The following is a 25,306-nucleotide window of genomic DNA, read 5'->3' as shown; positions in this document are numbered from 1 at the left end:
GTTTTTTTCTGGCTTGAGTTTGGGCAGGTAGTGTACACACTGTCACAGGCTGTGAGTTCTCATCAGCCCTACTGTGTGTAGAACACATTGCTTCTTTGGAGCCATCCACCACCTCTGACCTTCATAATCTTTCAGCCAGCTCTTCTGTAGCCTTGCGGGAAGAGATTTGATAAATATATCCCTGTTTGGGCTGACTGCTCCAAATTCTCTCACTCTCTGCACATTGTCCTATTGTGGGTCTCTGTACTCATCACCATCTCGTGCCAAACCAGCTTCTCTAACGAGTATAGGACGATGCACTGATCCTCTGTCCGTTGTCCTTCACACATCCTTCTGCAAAGAAACCTGCTGAATCTATTGGTTCTGCCTTTTATGCGCATGAGCATGGGTCCCATCAAAGCAGGGGCAGTCTCCCGGTAACCACACATCCAGAGAGAAATGGCAGCCCAACCAAAACCATCAGCTGCCGATCTGTCATCTTCTAAGGGTGGAGCCTCATGATCCCCTCCCCCATCCATGATGGAACTTTAAGTGCCTTCCCTTGTGCAGGCAGCCGTCGCTGCACTGAGCCCATGAGGGCACACGTGCCTTGTCACATCAAGGGGACATCATTTCACATCACCCTTCCCATCCTGCAGCTCCTGCATCCTTCCTACCCCTCTTCTGCAATCTTCCAGGAGCTCTGAAACCTGGAGGTGCTAGGAGTGGGCCAGGAAGTGACCGGAAGTGGGTCAGTTGATGAAACAGATTCCCAATTGGGACTGGGCACTCAATGGTCATTTATCCTCAACACTTTGACAAGCTGAGAATCCCTGCATTAACTGCAGCCTACTCCGTCATGCTTCAGTAAGGAAGGTGCCAGGCGCTGTCTCTCGAAACATCTGTATTCCTGAACAGTCCATCTTGTGCCACCATTCAGACGACTTTAGTCAGTACCCCACCCCACCCCCTTTCTGGGCTCAGATACACGACCTAGTCAGCGTGTTCTCCCATATAAATTCTTGGCTGTGCTCACTTCTGACAGAAAGGATTTCTGACTTTGCTGTCTCAGTGCAACCTCCTAACCGACTTTGCTTTGCTTTGTTCTTCTGTTCTTTTTTGACACAAGTTCTCACTGTGCGGCCCAAGTTGGCCTCAAACTCTCCATTCTCCAGACTCAGGCTAATGACTTCTTGAATTATAGGGAGCCCCACCATGCCTGCTCCTCTCACATACTCATGGAAAAGAAACCATCCAGATTTCCGGAGAAACATTTTCTAGGCCACCCACTTCAGGAAACCAGAGCCACCAACTCTAAAGCCTTTGAAATGATGTCGATATCTCCTTAGAGTCTACCAAACATAGGTACACTTGCCCATTTCTCTACCCAAATACTCACTATAACAGAGTAAACAAATAATTTTTTTCTATTTTTTATAATCACTCATATGGCCATTGTCCTGGATATTACTATTTTTATTGCAAATATACAGTTTTACATAAAAACCATATTGAAGATTAAGTAGGGTTTTTTCCTGGGACTTTTTTTTTGTGGACTGGCTTGAGAACTGAGTTACCATTTAAAACATGATTTTTCAAGAGAAATGCTTTCTTATTGCCAACTATCTCCCCAAACCCTCTGAAATTTGACCTGTGTGCAAACAAAGATGTGTTCCAAATTCAACAAAAGCCCGAGAGTCTTCTCACATGCACACCAAGGTCCAGTAAGTCTGACCTTAACAGGGCTCAGTTTGCACAGTAGGAACTAGTTATTCTATCAAGTTACTCCGATGCTCCCCCCAAGGCTGAGGAGGGAACACCGAGTGCCTTTATAAAGCCGCCGGCATAATGATTCTAAGCGATGGTGGCTTTAGGCAGCAATGGCCAAACGATCTCACCCAGATTCACCTCCCTTGCTGCTCAACCACAGAGCATCAGCATCCAAGATGGGATGGGACAAGGGTGGCCATACATAGATGCCACTAGACAACGGGGAATTCTTTATTTTTAATTTTCCCACATCACCCTAAGCGTCGTGGAGATTCATTCAGCTTGGCCTGTGAAGCATCAGAGTCTGAAGAAAAGTAGAAATGTGGAGAGAAAAAGAGAGAGCGACACAGCCCCTGTTTGTCACTCAAGGAAGCCAATGCCCGGCTGAGGTCAGCAGAGAGCAGTCCAAGTGGGTTAGACTCATTTGCTCTACTTGTGCATTGTCCTCCCAATCCAAAGGTTGGGGCTGTGTTATGTAGTGATGCTCTCAACCTCTTGGGGTTTGGTTACCTGTCTTTTAAATCCCAGGAACATCCATGAAGTTCTGCTTACACACTTCATGGTCTAGGTCAGAAGGAAAGGATTTAATGTAGCAGTTTCTCCTCCCTCCACCATCTAAAACATTCTGAAACATTCAACTGTCTGCAGCATTCAGACCGATCCATTAAATCTAATTTGTTCCAGATCCTTCTTGGAATAAGATTTTAGAATTGAATAAAGTGTTTCTCAGCTATACTAAAGATGGTAAAATGATTTTTTTTCAAACTACCAATTTTGTTTTTTTGGTGGACTTTATCCAGGGGTTTGAATAGCCTTTCAAACATGCTATGATCTTTAGATAAGATGAGGTTGAAACAATAAACCCAACCAAGGAACCACGAGTTTCATGAAGACTAAAGGACTTTGAGTTTTTCAATGTGAGCTGGTGAGGGAGAAGGCTGAAGAATCGGAGACTGAGTAGCGAGAAAGGCGAAGAAGCTCAGAGCCTATCTGCAGTAGAACCCAGAACACCTTCCAGGGATAACTTCAACAAAAGGAGGATCCTCAGGTACAGAGACCAAGAAGCACGAGAGTCCCATGTCGTATGCATTGTCCTCGGAGATGTAAGGAGGTCACCTCTGAATCTCTCATTGTTTCAGCAAGACTGATCTCACAGGAAGTACAAATTGCAACCAGATCATACAAACAGAAATGGCAAAAACCCAGAACCCGTTCATCTGTCAAAAATTATAGCCCTGCAAATAGTTTTCTAGACTCAAGTGGCCAGCAGACAGTGGCTTGGCAAATTTGCATAGTTTGTCTTATCCCTAAGAGTACTTTCTTGTCATTAGCTGCCTCTGTCCACTGTTTCTCATCAATTCAAAACCAGGGGACGCCTGTCAGCTCCTAAACAACAGCCCTAGCTCAGTCACCCCAAGGCCCTCACCTAAAATACACCTTTCAAATGAAGACATGGAGAAGAATAGTTCACCTGCCTTTGTCATTACATACCAATTTCTTTTCATGCCCTTTGAAATCGTTTTAAAGGGCTGGAATGTTCGCAGCCACAGTTTATATCATAGCTGAAGCACTCACGACACCTGTGACTTACCCCTATCATGGTCAGGTGTCAACTACACGCTCCCCCTCCTTTGAGAAAATATCCTAGCCCTCCACGGTTTTAGAAGGTCTGAGCAAGACAGCCCACCTGGCTCTGGTTTTCTTTTCCAGTTATGATGCTGTAGTTACCATCTGTGTTTACTGTTGATCTTCTTCACCCTGAAGAATGACAGCTAAGGAAGTCCACCGACTTCCACCTTCATGCACATATCACATCGATCTGCGCAACCCCATAGATATACAATGGAAAAACACCACATCCAAAAGCTAAGGAAGCTTCAGCACCATCAATGGGGTACACTGATTCTTGTATTTAGACTGCAATAACTCGGGAAGGAAAAAGCGGGGTTTTCCCTCTGCCCACAAACCCTTAACATGTATGTCTTAATTGCAGGGTACATTGGCCCTCTAGGCTTGCCTCCACTTAGATTTAATTATAGTCCCTGAGTATAGTCTGTTCTTTCGTGTGTACTGGGAATACCTGGGCTCCAAAGACACTACAAACAAGAAAAAGATGAGATACAAGGCTTAACTATGGATTCTCAGGGCCACTAATTTCATTTCACCCAACTTCTTTCTTCAAAGACCATCTTTCCCAACTGTATTGCACATTCTGGTTACATATTGTTCCTTTAATCCATAAATTTAAGCTACACCAGAGTGAGGAGTTTGGGGGGAAATTATGAAAATGAAAAAGTCTTGTTGAGGTCAAATTCTGAGTAGCAGCTGCAGAAAGAAACGTATTTACTAACAATTATTTCCTTGTTGCAGAAGGAAGTTGTTTGTTCTTGGGGAGCCACTTGAGTGTTTATTTACAGCTTCTCATAGCACTGAACCAATTTGCTCTTGACAGCATGTCTGCCTCGCCCGAGGACTCTGAGTCCAGCCTCCCTTACCTCCACTCATCTCCGGTGGAGGAAACGTTCGGTCTGTGCGACCATGGCCAGCTGGGAAAGGGACTCCACCATCCATCAAGAAAATGGATGGGAATTGTTGTTTACATTTCTTGGATAACTTTTCCCCCTTTGTTATGTTTTGTTTTGTGAAATAATTTCTGGAATGCCATTTGAGGAACTCGGTTTGTAAGCTGTTTGAAGACCCGTTGACTACGGTGCTCACTCAACGGAGACACTTTTTCTATCTTCTGACCAGTGGTATGAAATGAAAGGGACATGTTCTGTTGACACCTGTCTTGCAGGGGTCCTGTTTCCTGGCTAGTTGGAGGACCTATGCTTGTCCAGAGACCGTGTATTAATATTGACAAATTATAATGGAGCCCAGCACATATGTTCTTTATTTCCACATAAGCCACATCTGATGAAACCACACAAAGAGTTCTTGGTCTGGGACCACTGTTTTATTAATACTGATAATAATTATAAGTTATAATTTGAGACTAGAAAATCACAACTAGTGACTAGGGAAATGGCGCAGTTGGCAAAATACTCACCATGCAAACATAAAGACATGAGTTTAACCCCAAGAACCTATGTAAAGAAATCACTCAGAGCCAGAGCCAGGCAAATCCCCAGGGTTTTCTGGACTGCCAGCATAGCCTGCTGGTAAAGTTCCAGGCCAATAAGAGACTGGGTCTCAAAGCAAACAGAAAAACCCAGGAAACCCCAAAGTGGATACCACTTGAGAAACAATAGCCAAAACAGTGCTCTAGCAACCGTGTGTATGTTCACACACCCATATATGACTTACACACACACACTAATCATGACCCAATTTTTCCAGTACTTCCACTCTGTACATTAGTTTACTTCTAGAGGCCGAGGCAGGAAATAACAAGTTTAAAGTTATCCTACACTTCATAATGAGACCCTGTCTCAAAGGATAAGAAAAGAAAGAGAAGTTGCACATAGTAAATCTGAAGTCCATGGCAGCAGACACATACAGAAATGTAATAGAAAACATATGAGGATCTAGGGATTTACACAATTCTTAACTGTCTGTCTAAGCTCAGTTTTTTAAATCTTGGGCTGTAAACACTTTTCTACCAGATACGCCATTTCTGAGCATTTGTGAACAACTTCTTTGTTTATCCTCCGGGCAAGACCAGGCTCTGTCATTGTCCTGGGAAATCCCAGCATCCCTGGAGCTGACACTTCTCTGAATTCTCACCCCACTCCATCCAGCAGCTCACAATCCTAGGACTTTGGCCATTGTTCTCTAGATACCTTACCTCCGTCACACTCAGCATCTTATTCTTCATCCATTCTATTCCTATAATGTTCCCACCGTCTCTCTCCAGTGAACCTTCCTCTCTTAATATGCGTGCTTTCCCTGAAGCATTCAGCCCAGTTCAGCCCAGCCCACTCTTAAAGCTACCTTTGGCCAAACTTTCTTTCCGGTCATGCTGAGAATGCAAGGTGATTTACCTGGACATTCTTTTAGAAACGTCCAGAGTTTCCAAGTGATTGCCCTGGAAGTCCCAGTGAGACGTCCTTTTATAGTCCAGCTTCTCCACTTTTAGCTGGTGGTCCCATTATATCCCAGTGGTTGGGAGTATCCATGGGGTCGTCCTTGTCACAGGGAAGTCCTGTCCTCTCCAGTCTCTGTATTAATCACTCCAAGCCTCTGCTGCACTCTTTGTTCTGTCTCTCCAGTTCCCATCACATTGCTATTGCCCTGAAGACAAGCGTGTCTTCAAATGATCAATTTCCACTTCACAAAATCCAGCCCACAATATGCAACATCTAATATTCTTTCTCATCTTCAACTTCTCTCTCCAACGCTTTTGGAGAAAAGCCATTTCCTTCTGCTGCTCCAGGCTTAATTTTTCTACATCAAATGTCCCCATTTCCTGTCTTCAAGTTCTTCTCCTCTACTATCCCTCCCTTGAACCTTACAAGCCTCAGAATTTCCTTCTGCATTAAAATAAAAAGTAAACCAAATACTTCAACCTGTATCTTTTTCAAGAGTGGGCTTTGCCTACCCACTTAGGAAAGGTTCATCCCAACTCTAACCCACTAAAAACTAGTTTTTGTTTGATTACTTGGTCGCTTTATTTGGGTGTGTGTGGGGTGGGTAGGGGGCAGGACTTCACAATACAGCCCTGGCTACCTGAAATGGTCTATACCGACTTTGACATGGAAAGAGGCTGCTTTAACATGAGAATGACCATGGGACTTCATTTGGTGCTCTTCTAAACAATCGTTACTTATCCAAACCCTCTTAAGTGATCATGATTCAATTTTCACCCACAGAATCTCCCACTCAGGAAAGGAGCACAAGTCCACAAGGGACATATCCAGTCAATACTTAGGTCCCTCACCAGGTTTCCCTCCTCTGCAAGATCTGGGTGACACCGAGAGTCCTTTGTTTTTGAAAATTTGCCTTTGATTCCTAATGGGCTTCCTCCCCACCCCAACCTCCCCAAGTTTTCCTTATTAGATCTCTTCTCTGCTTGTTTTCTGGTGTTTCCTGGGAAAGGCCATGTGACTCTCTATATCTTACTTTATATTTCCTCACTGAGACCAGTCGGTGGCAAGTGTGGATGGGCCTGATAGTTACTCACAGACCACAGAGATCAAGCGCCACATGAAATGGAAGCCCAGAGCTTTGTGATAGCTCAGGAAGGGAAACCAGAGAGGCTGCCGTGGAGTGGGAGTCAAAGGCCTCTTGGCGTGATGGATCTGGGGAAGCCAACAAGAGCAAGATCCAGCATGGCATGACCCTTGTCACCCCGAAGTGTCTGGGTTCCATCCCTTTGTCCATCTGGTAGATTCTTTCAGGCCTTTGGAAACACTGATCACGATTGTTTTGCCTTCTGTGGTACATTTCACATCTGCGATGCCGGGATTTCTTTCTTCACCCCGGACATGAGTGTAATAATGCTGCTCCCATTATGTGTAAACAAATCAAGCAAAGGAAGGCTCAAGCCTCAGGGTGGAAGTGGGAGGCAGGTTTCTGCACTCAGTTGGTCACAGGGAATCTGAACTTTGTCACTGCAACACAGCACTGAGTTTCCACAAAGTTTATACTTGAGAACTGAACAAACAAAATAGTAATAATGAACAATCTCATGTTTATGATTAGATTATTAATTTATTAACACAAAGTAGTTCGTTCACTACTTTGTATTGCACCTCATTCATAGTTTTCCCCTGATGCTTTTGTCCTGTGAGCCACAAGTTAGGCGGATCCGCAAGCAAATGACGTCACTAGGATATTGGGGGGGGCGGGGTTCACACACAATTTGAAATCCCAAAGTGTGTTTTCAGCCAGAAGTTGTGCTCAGCAGGAACACTGAGATAAAAATCACCTGTTCTAGAACAAAAGCGAAGACTGGAAAGCAGGCTGTCATACAGCAGTGCGTGCATTGGGAAAGCCATTGTCCCTAGGACACAGGTCTCCTCTCAGGGGCGCTTCTCATGAGCAAGGGAACAGGGATGCAGCCATAAAGACAGTAGGCTGTGGACCACATCAGGCTATCTCCAACCCTTTGCATTGGGAAAGCCATTGTCCCTAGGACACAGGTCTCCTCTCAGGGGTGCTTCTCATGAGCAAGGGAACAGGGATGCAGCCATAAAGACAGTAGGCTGTGGACCACATCAGGCTATCTCCAACCCTTTGTAGACGCCTGAGGGTTTATCTTTCCACACAGAACTTGCCTCCGTTTATCCAGGCCCCTCCCTCACGAGAGGAAAACAGTGAGGGTAACTGGAGCGTCAGTCAACTTCTTGGTTTCTGCCCTTCTGGGGAAATTATTTCTTCTTCAAATTTATCCTTGCAAGATAAATTTCTCAAAAATGTGTTCTCCAGCGCTTCATGGATTCTTGTAACCAAAGAGAGGACAGTCTTATTCGTGGTCATCATGAGTCATTTTGGTGTTGATTGTGTAAAGCACAATCTTTGTGAATCCGATTGCCCGGGCTTTGAGGTGAAGGAAAATGGTAGAATCTGTGAATGCAGCTATGTGTGTTGATGCCTGCTTTCTCTCTGCAGCCGGCTGCCTCCCCAGAGGACACCCCTGAGCTCAGCGCCTTCTTGAGAAACGCTACAATTCCTCATCTTGTCAGGAAGAGGGATGTGCCAGTGGTCCAGCTCCACAGACAGAGCCCTGCAAAAATACTGGTGAGTCGCCCTGTGCACAGCACTGAGCGAAAATATTGGATTAGACAGAATTCCCAGACACAGGTGGTTTTAACTTTAACTCTTGTTTTCAGTTTTCTTCAATGCTCAGACACGCCCGACGCCTTTGGGCAGCTTGTATTGTGAAAAATGAAAGTGATTCTTTTGTAAAGATTAAGGAGTGTTTGCAATATAACCTTTATATTCTTCTAAATCCACCACAACGACCACTTCAGAGAAACAGAGGTGAACATTAAGTGTGACTGTGAATCTATTCCGAGAACAAAAAGAATAGGACAGGAGGAAGGGCAGGAACCGTAATATCCATATAAGACAATGGCGTACTGAATCCCACTCTTTGGAGGTTAACTATGAAAATCAATTTACAAACATCAAGTTTCAGTTATTAGCCCACTCAGAGGCCCTGAGCGGCACAGTTGAGATGAGCGCTGAGAGCCCCATTGACCCAGTACGTCCCTACGGTGTCACACCTCTCCTTGAATCTTACGGGGCGTGGCTTGTCTGAAAGAGGTAAGCACCGTGTGCTCAGGGAAACCAAGTCGGCTTGTGATTCGTGCACACCTCCATGTGTACGGAGGCAGAACGTACAAGAACCAAGGAGCACGATTCAGCCTAGGTGCTGTCAACGCATGAACAGATGGAAGAAATGAGACAGGCATGGGCAATGGAGCGCTGAAACACCTTGAGGAAGAAAGAAAACGAGCCATCTGCGGGAAAATTAATGGAGCTAAAGGACATCACATTAAGTAAAATAAGTCATACAGAAAATAAGAATCACATAGCTTTTCAATATCTGGAATGCAGAATATAAAAATAAAAGATCATCAGAAATCCGATGATCATCTTAACAAGGCAGCAAACACACCCAGGGACTTGGATGATACATGGCTATGACCCAGCACTTGGGAGGTAGAGGCAGAGAGATCAGGAGCAGATCATCTTTGTCTACACAGCAAGCCCAAGGCCAGCCTAGGCTACATGAGGGCCAATCAAAAGTCTGGGAATTAAAGTAATAGAGAGACTCCTGGAAAAGGGTGATGAAATAAGGGAGAGGATGGGGAGGAGAGTAAGAGAGGGTAGCTGATAGACAGCTGAGAGCTAAGTGTGATATCTGCATGTACAAAAAGTCACAGGACAATCATTAGCATGCGCAGTGAGTACACATCAGCTTTAGGAAAGCATGGACAGCAAAAGGGTGTGGAGAAAAAAACAGCAGCGTATTTATTAGGAACTCTGTTCCATTGTATTACTGTGTATTCGTTAGAATAAAATAAAACCTTATAGAAAAACTAATGTGTTCAGGTTTTCTGGGCTGAAATATGGGGGTCTTGGCACTGCGGGCCTCTGGAGGATCTAGCCTGATCTTGGCTGGACTTTGCAGAACCATCAGCATGAATTGGTATTCTTATGCAAGGCCCTTACTCATCCCAATGCTGATCAGGATCTTATCTCCTCTGTCTCTCCTCACATGCTCACCCTTTCCTGACCATGTAGCAAAGGCACAAAGCAAGCATCAACTTCCAATCCATCAGCATTTCATAGACTACAGCCTTAAGGACTCAGTTATAGGTACAGCCTCAAATTCTATCAGAAGTCAGAGACCGCCAGACGTCTTTCCAAGCATCCCCGGGGACTGGGGGTAGGAACAGGCTGAGAACACTGTGCCTCACATAGAGCAAAGGCTGCCCGGAAAGATGCTTCTTGCTCCATACTTGCACTGAAGAAGCCCTTCCTGATACTCATTATCTAAATCGAAGGTACAGCCTCAAGTTACCAATCCAAAGTCACAAACAGAAAAGAGAGGGGCCTTCATCAGGAAGCTTCAGGACCAAGTAAAGGATGGTTGAAGGATGAGAAAGCTAGAACTCTGAGCCGAGGGCAGCTCTACAGCTGTTCCCACGGGAGCAGCGGTCATTGCCCTGGCTAGGTGGGGAGCTGGAAAACTCCCAAGCCCACGCTGTTGGCCCTCTCTCAGAAACGCAGAGCAACTCTGAGACTCCTCTGGGCACTACGGTGCTCCGACTCTCAGGCCTGCTTCTTTTCCAGCTTACCCTATCTAAAATCCCTCAGGTGAGAATATGCACCGTGTTCCGTGCACTGCTTCCCTGGCTTATGGCTTATGGGCTCAGTGACCCTGTCAACAAATGACTCAGGTATGAATTCACTGAACTAATGGCGCTACCTTTTGGAGTTATATTTCAAATGCCCTTAGAATGCCAGTCCACTAACTCCCGTTCCTCCTCTATGGCCCTTAGACCTCTTAACTCTCTATCCAACTATAAAAAAAATCCACTGCACATATTAAAAGATAGCTTACTTAGCGCTGATCAAATTCACCAGCTACCACCCTCACTGAATTCAAAATACAATGCCCATTCTGGCAATATTTCAGTGAGCCCCACTGTCCCAGACAGTCATAAAAGTGACATAATTCAAGGAGCAAGGATATCCAAGGTCCTGAACCTCTGAGTTTAGCATTTGCGTAGTTGAAAGGGAAGCAATGGCAAATGTGGCTTTTCTCTCTGCCGTGACAAATACAAGACACAGCGACTTAGTGGAGGTTTCATTTTAGCTCACAGTCAGTGATTTATTTCATCATACGGTCCCTTGGCCCCACGTGCTGGGGCACACATAATGGTGGTAGTGTGTGTCATTGTGGCTACTGGAATTAAAGGTGTGTGTCATTGATGCCTGGTCTATAAGACTGGCCAGTCTGGCTGTTTTACTTTTCTGATCTTCAGGCAAGCTTTATTTATTAAGATACAAATGAAATGCCACTACATGAATTGACTGTAAATTTTAAGGCAGAAGAAAATATATATAAAAGCCTGATAATCCTAACTACTTATTTCAGTCCAATAAAGTAGAACAATGTCATTCCCAATGACAGCACTAATATTCCAGAACATATCCATAGTAGTAGTCAAGAGCTTCATAACAGGATGATTGGGTGACACAGATACTAATTCTGGTTATGTATTAATGAGGCAAAGGCTTAAGGAAGTAGAGTTCCAATTTGAGGTGGTAAGTCCAGAGGCAGTGATTGCACAACTGGCCTGGGCTCCTAAAATGACGAAAGAGGCGTTCATAACTGTATCTTAGGGCTGGGGAGATGGCTCATTCTGAAAATGGATTCCTGGCCAACCTAAGTACCTGTTTGTTTGTTCCATAGAACCCACGTAAAATAGTTGAGTGTGGTGGTGTGCATTTGATCCCAGTACTGAGCAGACAGACAGGCTGGATGCCCAGGGTTCACTGGCCAGTATAGCATCTTTGACAAGTTTCAGGACAGTGAAAGACACTGTCTCAGCATAGAAGGTGGGCAGTGCCTGAGGAATAATACCCGAGGTGACCTCTGGCCTGCACAAGCATATGCACACATGTGTATGTGTGCTTGTACACACACAGCAGCAGCACACATAGGAACACACACAATTGTGTCTTAATTCCTAATTTCCATCCACTTGTTTCTTCTTAACAGGAAAATTAAAACATGGAAATGAAAAATACAAGGGAATTTATCTCCAATATCATTCTTAAGAAGAGATAAAGCTATAATAATCAGCAGATTATGAGTCAAGGGCCTGTACATTTGTAAGATTGTACAATGGCTTCAAAATGTTAGAGTAGGTGATTCATACTGTCCTTTTTAGAATAAATTTATTTTAGAAAAATAAAACTGTATGTTGTCAATAAAAGTTGACATCTATAGAATCCTATTATGTACAGTAAAAATGAGAAGAGCCCATTGAAAAACCAATATCCCAACTTCTGCAGAACTAAACATTTGCAAAAACAGGATTCAGATTCCTCTTATACATGCTACTTTGCACATGAATCTTGAGCAGAAGAGCAGTGGAGCTAGGTAAATGGTATTCTCTTGAAATTTTATGCACTTGTGCTGTAGGTCCAATTTCTTCTGCTATTTCTCATTAAATATTTTAACATAAATTTCAACGTCTAAATATCATAGGAGCCTTTTACTTGCAAATGGTTGCCAAGACAGTCATTAGTCTCTGCATCTGATTTCAAACTCCCATTACATTCTCTTTTTCTCTAATTGGCTCAAATGCTACAAGCCATGCAATACCCACCCATGTCCTTGAATCAAGACAACTCCGAGGGGAGGATGATTATGCAAAGTTTACTCTAAAATCAAAAGCTAAAGAAGACCTCCTACAGTTTTTGTTTGGTTAAAACCAAGTACGGAATCCCATTCCTGATTAGGAATTTGTAAGTGTAGCATGCCAATGTCCTGTGCTGGCATCACAGTTTCCAGTTTGCATTTTTTAAAATTTGCATCTCCAACACGGAAACTTAATTCTTCTCCCACCTACAGCCATCCTCGCCTCCCTCATCTCAGTCGCCCCTTGCTTCGGCCAGGATTACCTCCCTCTCCAAACTTTTCTCTGTTCTCTTTACAGACTCAACTTACAACACCCGTGTCTTTCTTCTTTTCATTTCTGCATTTGATGCTATTGACCAGCTGGTGAAACAACTATAGCCCTTTCCTTGCCTCTCCCTATATGTCCTCTCCCGGCTGTCTTCCTATCCTCGCTGACCCCTCCTGAGGATTTTTATGGACCACTCTTCTTCCCACTCAGTACCTGCAGATTCCATCTCCAACCTCCTGCTCTCCTCTGTAATAGCCTCCACTCTTTCAGGGCTACTTCTTTGATCATATCTCCAGTCCAATTAAGGAAGCATCAGTCTGCAAGGGCACATGAAAAACATTGCGGTATCCATGTATTCCCACACTCAGTTATTAGTCATCTTTGCCATCACTGTGATCAAAGCACCTTACAAAGCAAGTGAAAGGGGGAAGGTTTATTTGAGCGCAGTTTCTGAGAGGTTTCTGTTTGTCCTAGGAAAGGCATAGTACCAGAAGTTCTGTCTGGGCCTTGGGGGTTCATAGAAGCAAGACCACATACATAACCAGTCAGTTAGTAGACAGTGCAGGTTAGAACCAGAAGCAGGTATAAGCTTAAAAGTACACCATCAGTGAGTGACCTTCTCCCAACCAGGTCCTTCCTGCTAGACTCCACAGCCTCCCCAGACAGCGCCACCTGCTGGATAGCAAGTGTTCAAACAAATGAGCCTATGGAAACTGGGATCCAATGAAGATACATTTGATAGGTAGAATGTCCTCATCCGGAACCTTTTTTCCACACTGTGTATCTCGTATTTAAAAGGGGATCCCGTATAATATGGGTAAATAGCTGGTTTAACAACAGTGTAATGCATAGGACCTGTACAAGCGCCTGCTCAGCGATCAGGAAGTGGTTTGGACAGAGGAGAGAATGTTGTAAAGCAATTGCTTATCAATGAGTCATTAACTTTGAATCTTTGAGGTGACAGGGACTCAAAGCCTTTCTCTACAAAGGCTTCCAGGTTTTCCCAGTTTATCTTTCATCTCTAAGAAACATCTTCCCGAGTTCCGAGAAAATGAAACAAAACTCACTGGTTGTCACAGGAGATGGAGCCCTTAGAGAGAAGCTTGTTTCTAATGGGATTTTATGATCCACTTTTACCTTTCTCTGACCAGGAAACAACTTCGCAACATTGCTAACTGTTCTTTGTCTCAGTTGCTTTAATGAATTTGTCCTATCTCTAAATTAAATGGAATACATTAGATTTGCAGGCAAGCCAGTGTCTTCTGAGGAAAGAAAGCCGCGTCAGTGTTGATTCTCCGCTACCATTCGAGGCACTGATAGTCCGTCTCTGTCTTTGCATTTTGCAGAACTGTACAAACATTGAGTGCTTGCAAATCTCTTGTGCAGTGGGACGACTGGGAGGAGGAGAGAGTGCAGTCCTGAAAGTCAGGTCGAGACTGTGGGCCCACACGTTCCTCCAGGTAACCATGTCGCTCACCTAGAACCTCTTTCTGAGAGATCAGCATTAACCCCTCTGCAAGAATTTTTCATTTGCACATGTGCATGTGTGTGTGTTATTATTGTGTATTGGCCACATGCTAGTGGCCAGAGGTCAAAGTTGAGTGTCTTCTTCCATCCTCCTCCACCTTTGTTTCTGAGTCAGTCTGTCACTGAACCTGGAGCTCACCAACACACCTAAGCCGGCTGTCACCTCTCCCCACACTCCTTTACCTCTGTGAACATCAGCAAGGCAGACATGCACTGTTATATATGGTTTTTTTACAAGGGTCCTGGGGATCCAGACTCAGTTCCTCATGCTTATACAGAAAGCAGGTTATTAACTGAGGCATCTCCCCAGCCCTGGTTTTTCATTTTCTGTTTTGATTTTTTAAAATTTTTATTGCTTTATAAATAATACCATTCAAAAGTTCCACTTCCTCCCATTTCCCTCCTGTTCTCCTACCCCCCTCCTCCCTCCCCCTCTAGTCCTAAGAGAAATCAAATTACCCTGCCCTGTGGGAAGTCCAAGGCCCTCTCCCCTCTATCCAGGCCTAGGAAGGTGTTCATCCAAACAGACTAGGATCCCAAAAAGCCAGTACATGCAGTAGAAACAAGCCCCAGAGCCATTATCATTGGCTCCTCAGCCAGCCCCCATTGTCAGCCACATTCAGAGAGTCTGGTTTTATCACATCCTCATTCAGTTCCAGTCCAGCTGGCTTGGTGAGCTCCCATTAGATCAGGCACACTGTCTCAGTGGGTGGACCAACCCCTCGCAGTCCTGACTTCCTTGCTCATCTTCTCCCTCCTTCTGCTCTTCAACTGGACCTTGACAACTCAGTCCAGTGCTCCAATGTGGGTCTTTGTCTCTATCTCCATCCATCATTGGACAAAGGTTCTATGGAGATAGTCATCAGTCTGACTACATGACAAGGCCAGTTCAGGCATCCTCTCCTCTACTGCCCAAGGACCTAGCTGGGGACATCCCCGTGGACACCTGGGATCCCCTCTAGAACCGAGTCTCTTTCCAACCCTAAAATGGCTCTCTTAATTAAGATATCTTCTTCCCTGATCCCATATCTGCCCTTCCTCTATCTCAAGCATCCAACTCCCCCAAGCTCTCCCCAATCCTCCTCTTCTCCCTTCTCTCTCCCCTCTTCCCCTCCCCATACCCTACCTTCATCTTTACCCCCATGCTCCCAACTTTTTCCTGGTGATGTTGTCTGCTTCCAATTTCCAGGAGGATCTATATATGTTTTTCTTTGGGTTCACCTTATTATTTAGCTTCTCTAGGATCGCAGACTATAGGCTCATTGTCCTTTGTTTATGGCTAGAGTCCACTAATGAGTAAGTACATACCATATTCATCTTGATTCTCCTCAATGGAAGAATAAAGAAAGAAAGTATGGAACATATACATATTAGAGTACTACTCAGTGGTTAAAAAAAAATGACATCTTGAAATTTGCATGCAAATGTATGGAAATAAAAAACACTATTCTGAGTGAGATAGCCCAGACTCAAAAAGACGAATATGGAATGTATTCACTCATTAGTAGACTCTAGCCATAAACATTGAATTTTTTAAAGTTTTAAATGTAAAGGTTTTCATTTTTAAGTTTCAAAAATTTAAATATTTCAAAGGAAATTTCTGTAGGATAAGTGAGCCAAGATGAACTGGGGAAGACATTGGACCTCAACCACACACAGATACACATGCACACACACACACACACACACACACACACACACAGAGAGAGAGAGAGAGAGAGAGAGAGAGAGAGAGAGAGAGAGAGAGAGATGCACACACATTACTGTCTCCCCATCTCAAAACTCCATGAACTCCCCCACTGCACAGATAGATAAAGCAACAGGTGATCTTCAGATTCCAAAGGTTCAAAGTCTCTTGAGATGCTTGCCTGGCTACTGCCTGTGCTGTGCTGATGCTGTCTGAGAAGAATTTTCTAGAACAATCTTCCCATTTCACTTCCTGGTCACCTCCCCCAGAAGATAAGAACAGTTGAACTACTCCAAGTCCCTGAGGGTCTGGTGAAAGTCTGCTGAAGGGTCAGGTGGGGAACAGCGTAGAATCAGTGTGGAGATCCAGCCATGCAACCCAAAATCTGAACAAACAGAGCCAACAAAGAAGGCAATAGATTGTTCTAAAAGTTCTCACACAGAATCAGGACAGCACAGGCTGTAGTCAGGCAAGCATCTCAGCCGAGGTTGGATCTTTTGAATCTGAAGATCGCCTGATGCTTTATCTATCTGTGCAGCGGGGAAGTTCATTGAGTTTTGCAGTGGGAAGAGAGAAAGGTGTGAATGTGTGCACGTGTGTGTAAATACATGCGTGTGTGCCTGTGTGTGTATGCGTGTGTATCTGTGTGTGCACATGCAAGCTGAGGTCCAGTGTCTTCCCCTTTTGAGTTCCTCTTTATTTCTTGAAGCAGGATCTGTTGCTGAACCTAGTCCTCTCAAATTCCAGCTAAGTCTAGCTACCCAGCTTACTATGGGGATCCCCTGTCCCTGCCTCTCAAGTGCTGGAGTTAGAGATGGCCACCGCAGCTGCCTGGCTTTTATGTGTGGGATGAATGTGGACTCTCATACTTGCCAGCAAGCACTTTATCCACCGAGCCAGCTCCCCAGCCTGACCTTAAATACATTGAAGATTTAAGTCTCCTCACGCTGAGAAATGATCATCAATTAAATGATACTGCTGTGATCTGACCTTTGTTTGGGGAAGCTGTAAGTCAGTCTAATTTTGCTCATATTCTACCTCCCAAACTAGACAGATTCATCTGCCTCGTGTGACAATAAAAACCAACTGTTGTCCATCTATTAATATGGACTTTGTGTCTCTAGATCCTCATCTTCTCATTTATTGAAAATATTTTTGATAACCAGGCGGTGGTGGCGCACGCCTGTAATCCCAGCACTCGGGAGACAGAGGCAGGCAGAGTTTGAGGCCAGCCTGGTCTACAGAGCAAGTCCCAGGAAAGTAAGCACTGTTACACAGAAAAACCCTGTCTCAAACAACCAAAGAAAAAAAAGAAAAGAAAAAAGAAAATGAAACTACTTTGACAATCCCACAAATCTCCAAGTTTTCTTTTGAAACAAACAAACAAGATGAAGAAAATAGGTTTTTTTTGTTATGTTTTGTTTTGTTTTACCACTTATTTAACGCTAACAGCTTTGTAAGACCCCACCATTATAAACAGTACATTATAAATGTGCCAACTATAGTTCAGAGAGACAAAATCACTTTGGGTTTTCAGTTGTCCAGTTTTAAGCCAGTGTTCTTCAACGCTACCCAACACTACAAGAGCTAAGGAAGAGAGATGGTATTTTGAGGCCAATGTTGAGTTGGAGAATTGCCTGAACCAAATCACAAAGACTCAGTGTGTTAAAAAAAAAATGTTCTTTAAAATCCCGTCTCAAAAAAATCAAAGCCTAAAGGTATATAGCTTAGTGATAGAACACTTGCCTAATATATATGAGGACAGGGTTCAATCCCTAGCAACTCACACGCACACTCACACACACCACCACACATACACCACCACCACCAACAACAACAACAACACAAACACACACCATCAGAAGCCCTAAGCCAATGAGGTGGAGATGTATGTCCTTCTGAGGGTGCAGGAAGAGAAGTTATTCTCTGCCTTCCCCCTATTCTTGGCCTCCATGAGTTTGTGAACATGACTCTAACCTCGGTTGCTATATTCATGTCATGTGTTTTCTTTCTGTCTTTTTGTGAATGATACAGTAGTGTGTACAAGTGTCTGCATGTATACATGTACATGTATCCACACACGTATGCAGACCAGAGATAGAAGGCAGGGTCTTCCATTATGTCTTTTTTTTGTTACCTTTTGAGATAGTCTCCTGTTGAACCCAGCACTCACCAGCAGGCTGGCTTACAGACCAGCAGGCTCAGACAGCAGAAAATCTGCCTGCTTCTGCCCCCAACCCACCCCCAGTGCCAAGATTCTAGACATCCACAAGCACACCTACCTTTTCCTGAGCCCAGGTCCTCATGCTCGCAAGGTAGGCGTTATGCCAACTGAACCATCTCCTCATCCATATTCTCTGACTCTTTAAGGGTTTCACGCCCCCCCCCAAATTAGTATAATGTCATCTCAGACTTGACCTTAAGCTCATGAAAATCTTTCCTCTAAGTAAAATCATGTTATGAGATTCCATGTAGCCATGGATGTGCTGAGAGGATTCTCAGTCCACTACCATCAGCCGAGTTACTTCCCTCTGAACAACATTTTGCTACTGTGTGGTAATCTAGTTAATATACTCTCTAAAATACTTCGTTAGACTTAGTGTTCAGAAGAATTTATTAATTACAGTTTAAGACATTTATTTTGGAGCCGGGCGGTGGTGGCGCACGCCTTTAATCCCAGTACTCGGGAGGCAGAGGCAGAGGCAGGTGGATCTCTGTGAGTTCGAGACCAGCCTGGTCTACAAGAGCTAGTTCCAGGACAGGCTCCAAAACCACAAAGAAACCCTGTCTCGAAAAACCAAAAAAAAAAAAAAAAAGACATTTATTTTGATTTTATTCTTTCTTTCAGATTACTCTACATTTTTTCCATCAATTCTCAGATATATCGTTACTAACCTTGGGCAAAAGTTGTGATTAGAGGCAAGCCAATGTAGATTTCTTTTGCATTCCTGATAAACATTGGCCAAAGCATGTATGAGAACGTGTGGGGACACATGTTTATGAATTTCATAGACAGATTCATGTCTGAAAACTATCTATGAGCCAAATGCTCTGTAAGAAACAAAATCCACACATTAAAAACAAGTTCTAAGATTGATGTCCCTGAATTAATCTACAATAGGTCCTCACTATCTCAAAGACTTTGGGGTCAGGAGGCCTTGAGTTCAATTCTTTTCTGAACTGGCTGTGTTCAACTGAACTTTGATGGCTCTGAGTTCCCTCCTGTGTGAGATGAAAGGACTGGACAAAAGTCTCCTTTCTTTCCTGAAAATCTCAGTGATGTATGGGCAGCTCATATGGAACCTCTCCTAATAAGTTATTTATGATGTTTATTCTACTTAGCTAAAGTCAGCAATAATTCTGTGTGCTTTATTAATGGCCCCCTTTTGTATTGTGCTGACACTTGGGTTGACTCAGAACAGACTATGTCAAAATGGCTCTCTCTAAACATTAAGGAACAGACAGCCAAACCTTCCAGAGAGTTCTGCCTGTCTGCAAAAAGCCAGCTTTCTGCTGAATGATGACCAGGCCGTGAGGCAGCGGGACAAATGCTCGTGTGTGAATTATTTAATCTTTAAAGCAAACCTGTGGGATACATACGGTTATTATCAACTACATTTTACAAGGGAGCAAACAGAGACATGAAGGTTAAGTGGCCTTTCCAGGGTCACATAGCTGGTAAGAGGAGGAGTCTGGGAGTTTGAGTCCTGCATGCATCGCTAGGTTAGAGTGCTGAACCAGAGAGTACCACATGATGCTCGCCCACTTGAGATATCATGTCATAGCCGCGTGGCACAGACTGCTGGCCTGTAACCCTGATAGTATAGGTTAGTCTATGGTAACCACATACGGAGATTTTCTAGAATATATAGAATATATATAGAGAGAATATAGAATATATAGCCTCACTACTGTATTAATTGATCTATATATTGCATAGCAAGTTATTTCAAAATCCAGGAAGGAAGACATTGGTTGATTTGAGATAATAGCTCACAGCCCAGGCTGGCCTCTAACTCACAATCCACCTACCTCTGCTCCTGAGTTCTGGGATTACCAACTCACAATCCCCCTGCCTCTGTTACTGAGAGCTAGGATTACCAACTCACAATCCCCTTGCCTCTGTTACTGAGAGCTGGGATTACCAACTCACAATCCCCTTGCCTCTGTTACTGAGAGATAGGATTAGCAACTCATAATCCTTCTGCTTCTGCCTCCTGAGAGCTGAGAATACCAATTCACAATCCCCCTGCCTCTGCTCCTCAGAGCTGGGATTACCAGCTCATAATCCTTCCCCCTGTGCTCCTGAGAGCTGGTATTACAGGCATGCACCACCACCCTATGACTAACAGAAGGTAATTCTTCAGTTGTCCTGCTTAGCAGAGTAGCAGTGGTAATAAAGATTGCATTCGGAACTGCCAAGCATTTGGTTCCTTTTCATTTCCTCAGCCAGAATAGACTCCTGGGGCCCCACATGACATCAGTCATATCTTGTTTGAGACAGATAGCACTGGTCAAATCCTGTCACGTGTTTTCTCTCTCCTTGAGGATATACAGGCAAATTTCTTTCCATTTTATACTTGAAATACAAAAAAAAAAAAGCCAGCATGCACACCAAAGGACTTTACAGAACTTTCTACACAAGTACAATTTATTTCAGATAATGCCACACAGAGGTCTTCTTATAATTAACTCAGTGTATTCATTTCCTTGCCTTGTGAGGAAAATTTCAAAAACAAAATTTTGCATTAAAATGTCAGATGGTTTCTTGAAAAGTTTTTTCAGAAAATAAGAACATTAGATAAGAGAGAACCATGACAGAATTTCAAAAGATAGGTTCAATAATAATTTTATTTTCCATATATAATTCAAAAAATGTGATTGTCTCTTCGTGATGAATTGCCACAGTAGACTTTTACCATTTAATTGCTTTTCTGACATGACTAATTTCTCCAAAGACACAACAAAAATTAGGCCATTTTTAATACTTTCCAATGGCATAAATTTGAAGATTGTAATTGGCTTTTTCAAATCAGATTTCACCTTTAACAGATAATAACACTATTGTCCTTGGAGTCGCAGCTTCTCTAACTGTACAGTGTCTCAGCTGAAAAACCAGAAGATGACTCTGCCGCTGCATAGCATAGGTCTGTGTGGGTTACTCTGCCTGTGGGTTATTAGTGTTTATCTGAAAGATGGAAGAGAAGTGTTTTAGGAAACTCCCAAGCCCACGCAGTCTAAAGGAAAGACTGCATATTCTTCCTGTCGCTCTAAGCATCCCATCCTTCTGAAACAAGAGAGAAAGACCTGTTCAATGACGCAGTACCTGTTGTTACAGCACTGCAATTGAGTCAGGGAGCGATGGGGTTAAACTGCCTTCTTCTGCTTGGTACCAGGGATTCCATCTCCATAGAGACATCAGATCTTCCTTCTCCTATTAAGAAGACCCAGTATAGAAGCTGGAGAGATGGCTCAGTGATTAGGAGCACTGGCGGCTCTTGCAGAGAATCTGGATTCAGTCCCCAGAGCTCACTATGGTCTATAATTCCAGTCCAGGGGATCCAATGACCTCCTCTGGCCTCTGCAGGCACCAGGCATGCCTATTCATGCATTTGTGCATACGTGTGTGCATGCATGCTTGCAAGCATTCGTGTGTGAGTATGTGTAGGCAAAGACTCATACACATAAACTGAAAGTTAATCTTAAAGAAAAAGAGTCAGTGTGTCTAAAGGACATCACTAGTGACTGAGGAACTGTTTAAACATAGTTACCAGAGGAGTCAGACTAGAACATACATCAACACTCCGATTCCTTCCACAAAAAGGAGGGCACTCCACGGGTAGAACAAGCACTGCCTGTGTACCCTAGGTGTGCCCACACCTGCAGCCACAATGCCTTTATTTCCGACGGTTTCTACGTAGTACCCTCTTGGAGGCCTGATGCCAAGAAGGAATGCAGTATTAGAAACTCCCTGTCGCTGGGCGGTGGTGGCGCACGCCTTTAATCCCAGCACTCGGGAGGCAGAGGCAGGCGGATCTCTGTGAGTTCGAGGCCAGCCTGGTCTACAGAGCTAGTGCCAGGACAGGCTCCTAAGCTACAGAGAAACCCTGTCTCGAAAAAAAAAAAAAGAAACTCCCTGTCCCCCACATAAACATGGAGTTAGAGGTATACATGTAGACAGTTACTCATTTATATAAATATATTCAAATATATGCATATACCTTTGTATGTGTGTATGTATATATATATATACTTATGTTTACACATTTGCTTTAAAAGTAGTTTCATCACATAATCCACAATAAATTACTACTTTTTGCTTCCCCTACCCAGAATTTAAAGTTAGCAGGCAGGTGGGACTTAATGTATTATGCTTTTTTTCCTCTTCCATGGTAGACTTGCAAACTGGGCAGAAAAAGGTTCTACTTAGCTTGATACCAAGTGGCATCTTCTTCCCTGATTGTTGCTTGCAGTGAAACCTTCTTCACTATTGAGAGTTTCAACAATAGTTGCTCAGAAAGCTCAGAAACATGGATTCTGGCAGCTAGTGAGTATTTAAAGATAAAATTAGTGTGGGCTTAAAAATAATTACTGGGCAGAATATGGAGGCCAACATCTGCAATTCCAACATCAGGCAATGGGGACAGGAAGAGGGTGAGTTCAAGGTCAGCTTGAGCTACCCAAAAAAAGTCCTTTCTCAAATAAAACCATCATCTTCACCACCATTATTATCAGTTTTGAGAGGTTTAAGCAGTTCAAAGATAGGAGAGAGAAAGCTCTCGATATTGGTATTTATCAAGCCCAGAAGCCTCCTTTCCCAGTAGTTTGCCGACCCCGTAACTTTGATTAGCACCATAAGGAAACCATAGTGAAAAAGTATTTACCAACTGACTGGGAAGACAGCTCAGCCAGTACAGTGCCTGACACATCAGTACAAGGACCTAATTTCCATCCCCCAAAACCCAAGTGAAAAACAGGACATGGTGGTTTGCTCAGATAACCCCACCCCTCGGATTCAAGTGTATCTCTGAGGCACACTGGCCAGCCATCCTAGCCTAACTGCTGAGTCCCAGGTCCCAGGAGACCCTGACTCAAAAACCAAAGTTGACAGACCCTAAGAAAAAACAAGCAAAGTGGATCTTTGTCTTACACACACACACACACACACACACACCATACACAAACTCATGCATGAACGCACACACACACTGCATGCTAGAGCCAGCCAATGAACTGCTAACAACAGCTTAAATGATGTGGTGTGGACAAGGAACAGTGTACTTCTAAGGAGTAACAGCAGTCTGAAGTTATGTGAAGTTTTTCAGCCGACACTCTGTAGTGCAGCAGTATGTGCAGAAGAGATTTGTCTCGTGTCGTTTTTTGTTGGAGACAGTACCTCGGGTAGTAAGGCAGATCTCAAACTCCCTGTATAGCAGAGAAGAACCTTGAACCTCTGATCTGCTGCCTCTGACTCGGCATGCTGGATTTGCAGTCCTACAATCACACCTCCTGTCTGAGTTCCCGATCTGACTTCACAACGTCCACAGTGATTGACTATGCCCCAGAAGTGTAACTCAACCCTTTCCTCCCAGAAATTACTTTCAGTCAGTATCACAGCAGCAGGGAGGGTACTAGAACACTGCCCGGTGTAATCAATCACTGGGAAACCTAGAACAGCACCAAGTGTAATCAATCACTGGGAAACCTAGAACAGCGCCAAGTGTAATCAATCACTGGGAAACCTAGAACAGCGCCAAGTGTAATCAATCACTGGGAAACCTAGAACACTGCCCAGTGTAATCAATCAATCACTGGGAAACCTAGAACAGCACCAAGTGTAATCAATCACTGGGAAACCTCACCCTATCGTTGTGAGAGGCCAACAAATTTATCATATGAAGATCTCAAAGGCCATCAGATAACTTGTACATCATTTCATGCGGTGGTTAGTTTGTGGTTCACTATATTTCTGCAGGGTAAGCCTTCCAGTTTGTGTCATCAAGTTGGGGAAGACAGAGCGGTGATGTTATTACTGAACGTCTGTTAATGGCTAATACCTCTAAGAGGTTCACGAGCAGCATTGTTACTGAGCACACAACGTAAAGCAGACTCAGTGAGATTAAGGCAGCCGTGGTACTATGAGGCAATATAACTTGGAGAGTCGCCACTGTACATGTGGTCCAGATATCATTCTGTGGATCATGACTATAAAACAGGAAAATAGAAAATTATGAACCACAATATAAAACTTAAAATCTAAATATATTTGCTATGATATAATAATATAATACTACATTTCAAATACAGTTTCATTGAAGACAGATTCAGAACCTCTGACATAGATCTCAGGCATTCTCAAAGACCCAGAAAATTCCAGTGGTTTGTGGATCAGTGAGACAAGAGTAACGAATGGAAATAAATGAACAATCTGAGGGGTCCAGCTGTGACAAAAAGTGGGATTAACAAAAGGAGAAGGTGCAGACTATCTACCCAGTGAGACTCCATTGGAGAAAACTGATTTTCCATTTGCTGGCAGGTGTCAATAGCAGATTGCTTCTCGGCTGGAGTGGGACCCTGTGTCCACTTCCCTGCTCAGTGCTGGGATCCCATCTACTGGGACCCTGTGTTCACTTCCCTGCTCAGTGCTGGGATCCCATCTAACTTGAACCTGAGCTGGTCTTGTGCACTAGCCTCTGTGAATTCATATATGCAGCAGTCCCATTTTGTCTGGAAGACACTATCAAACCACATCTTTAATGTATCAAGAAGCTCCTGTTCCTAAATCTACAAGCAATAAAAGAAAACCTCTCTGTCTAGAATCCATGCAGAGATGCAACTCTTGCTAAACTTGTTTACTGAAGATATGGCTTCTAGTACTATAATTTAATTTTCTACCAAGTTTTTATTGAACTTGAAGATTAATGAAAACATTTTGGTTTTTTTGAGACTTTTTTTTTAAATCACACTTACTATGTAGTCCAGGATGACTTGTAATCACAGCAATCCTCCTGCCTCATCCTCTTACCTTTAATTATAGGTATGAACAAACATAACCAGTGAAAACGGCTATCTGGGTTTTTTTTTTTTTTTGGTTGTTTTTTAGTTTCGTTTTGGTTTGGTTTGGGTTTTTTGGCTTTGTTTCTTTGGTTGGGTTTTTGCAGTGCAGGGATTGAACCCAGAGCTTTCAGCATGCTAGGCAAGGGTCTATCACAGAAGTTAGAGTTCCTTTGATATGCCTCTCCAAATTCTG

General features: G+C 43.6%; 1 protein-coding gene across 1 annotated transcript in view; it reads left to right on the top strand.

Annotated features, from left to right (window-relative positions):
• Itga8 (integrin subunit alpha 8) overlaps positions 1-25,306 on the top strand; it is a 176,394-nt gene that overhangs the window by 136,217 nt on the left and 14,871 nt on the right. Inside the window, exons 26-27 of the mRNA XM_041630731.1 lie at positions 8,302-8,430; positions 14,189-14,302. Coding sequence (XP_041486665.1) covers positions 8,302-8,430; positions 14,189-14,302 — 243 coding nt within the window. The remainder of the gene's footprint in view (positions 1-8,301; positions 8,431-14,188; positions 14,303-25,306) is intronic.

Source organism: Microtus oregoni, unplaced genomic scaffold, assembly GCF_018167655.1.
Source record: "Microtus oregoni isolate MIOR12 unplaced genomic scaffold, Mior012 000035F_ref0000213, whole genome shotgun sequence".
NCBI lineage: Eukaryota > Metazoa > Chordata > Mammalia > Rodentia > Cricetidae > Microtus > Microtus oregoni.
The sequence above is the reverse complement of the archived record's forward strand: the minus strand, read 5'-3'. Positions and strand labels throughout refer to the sequence as shown.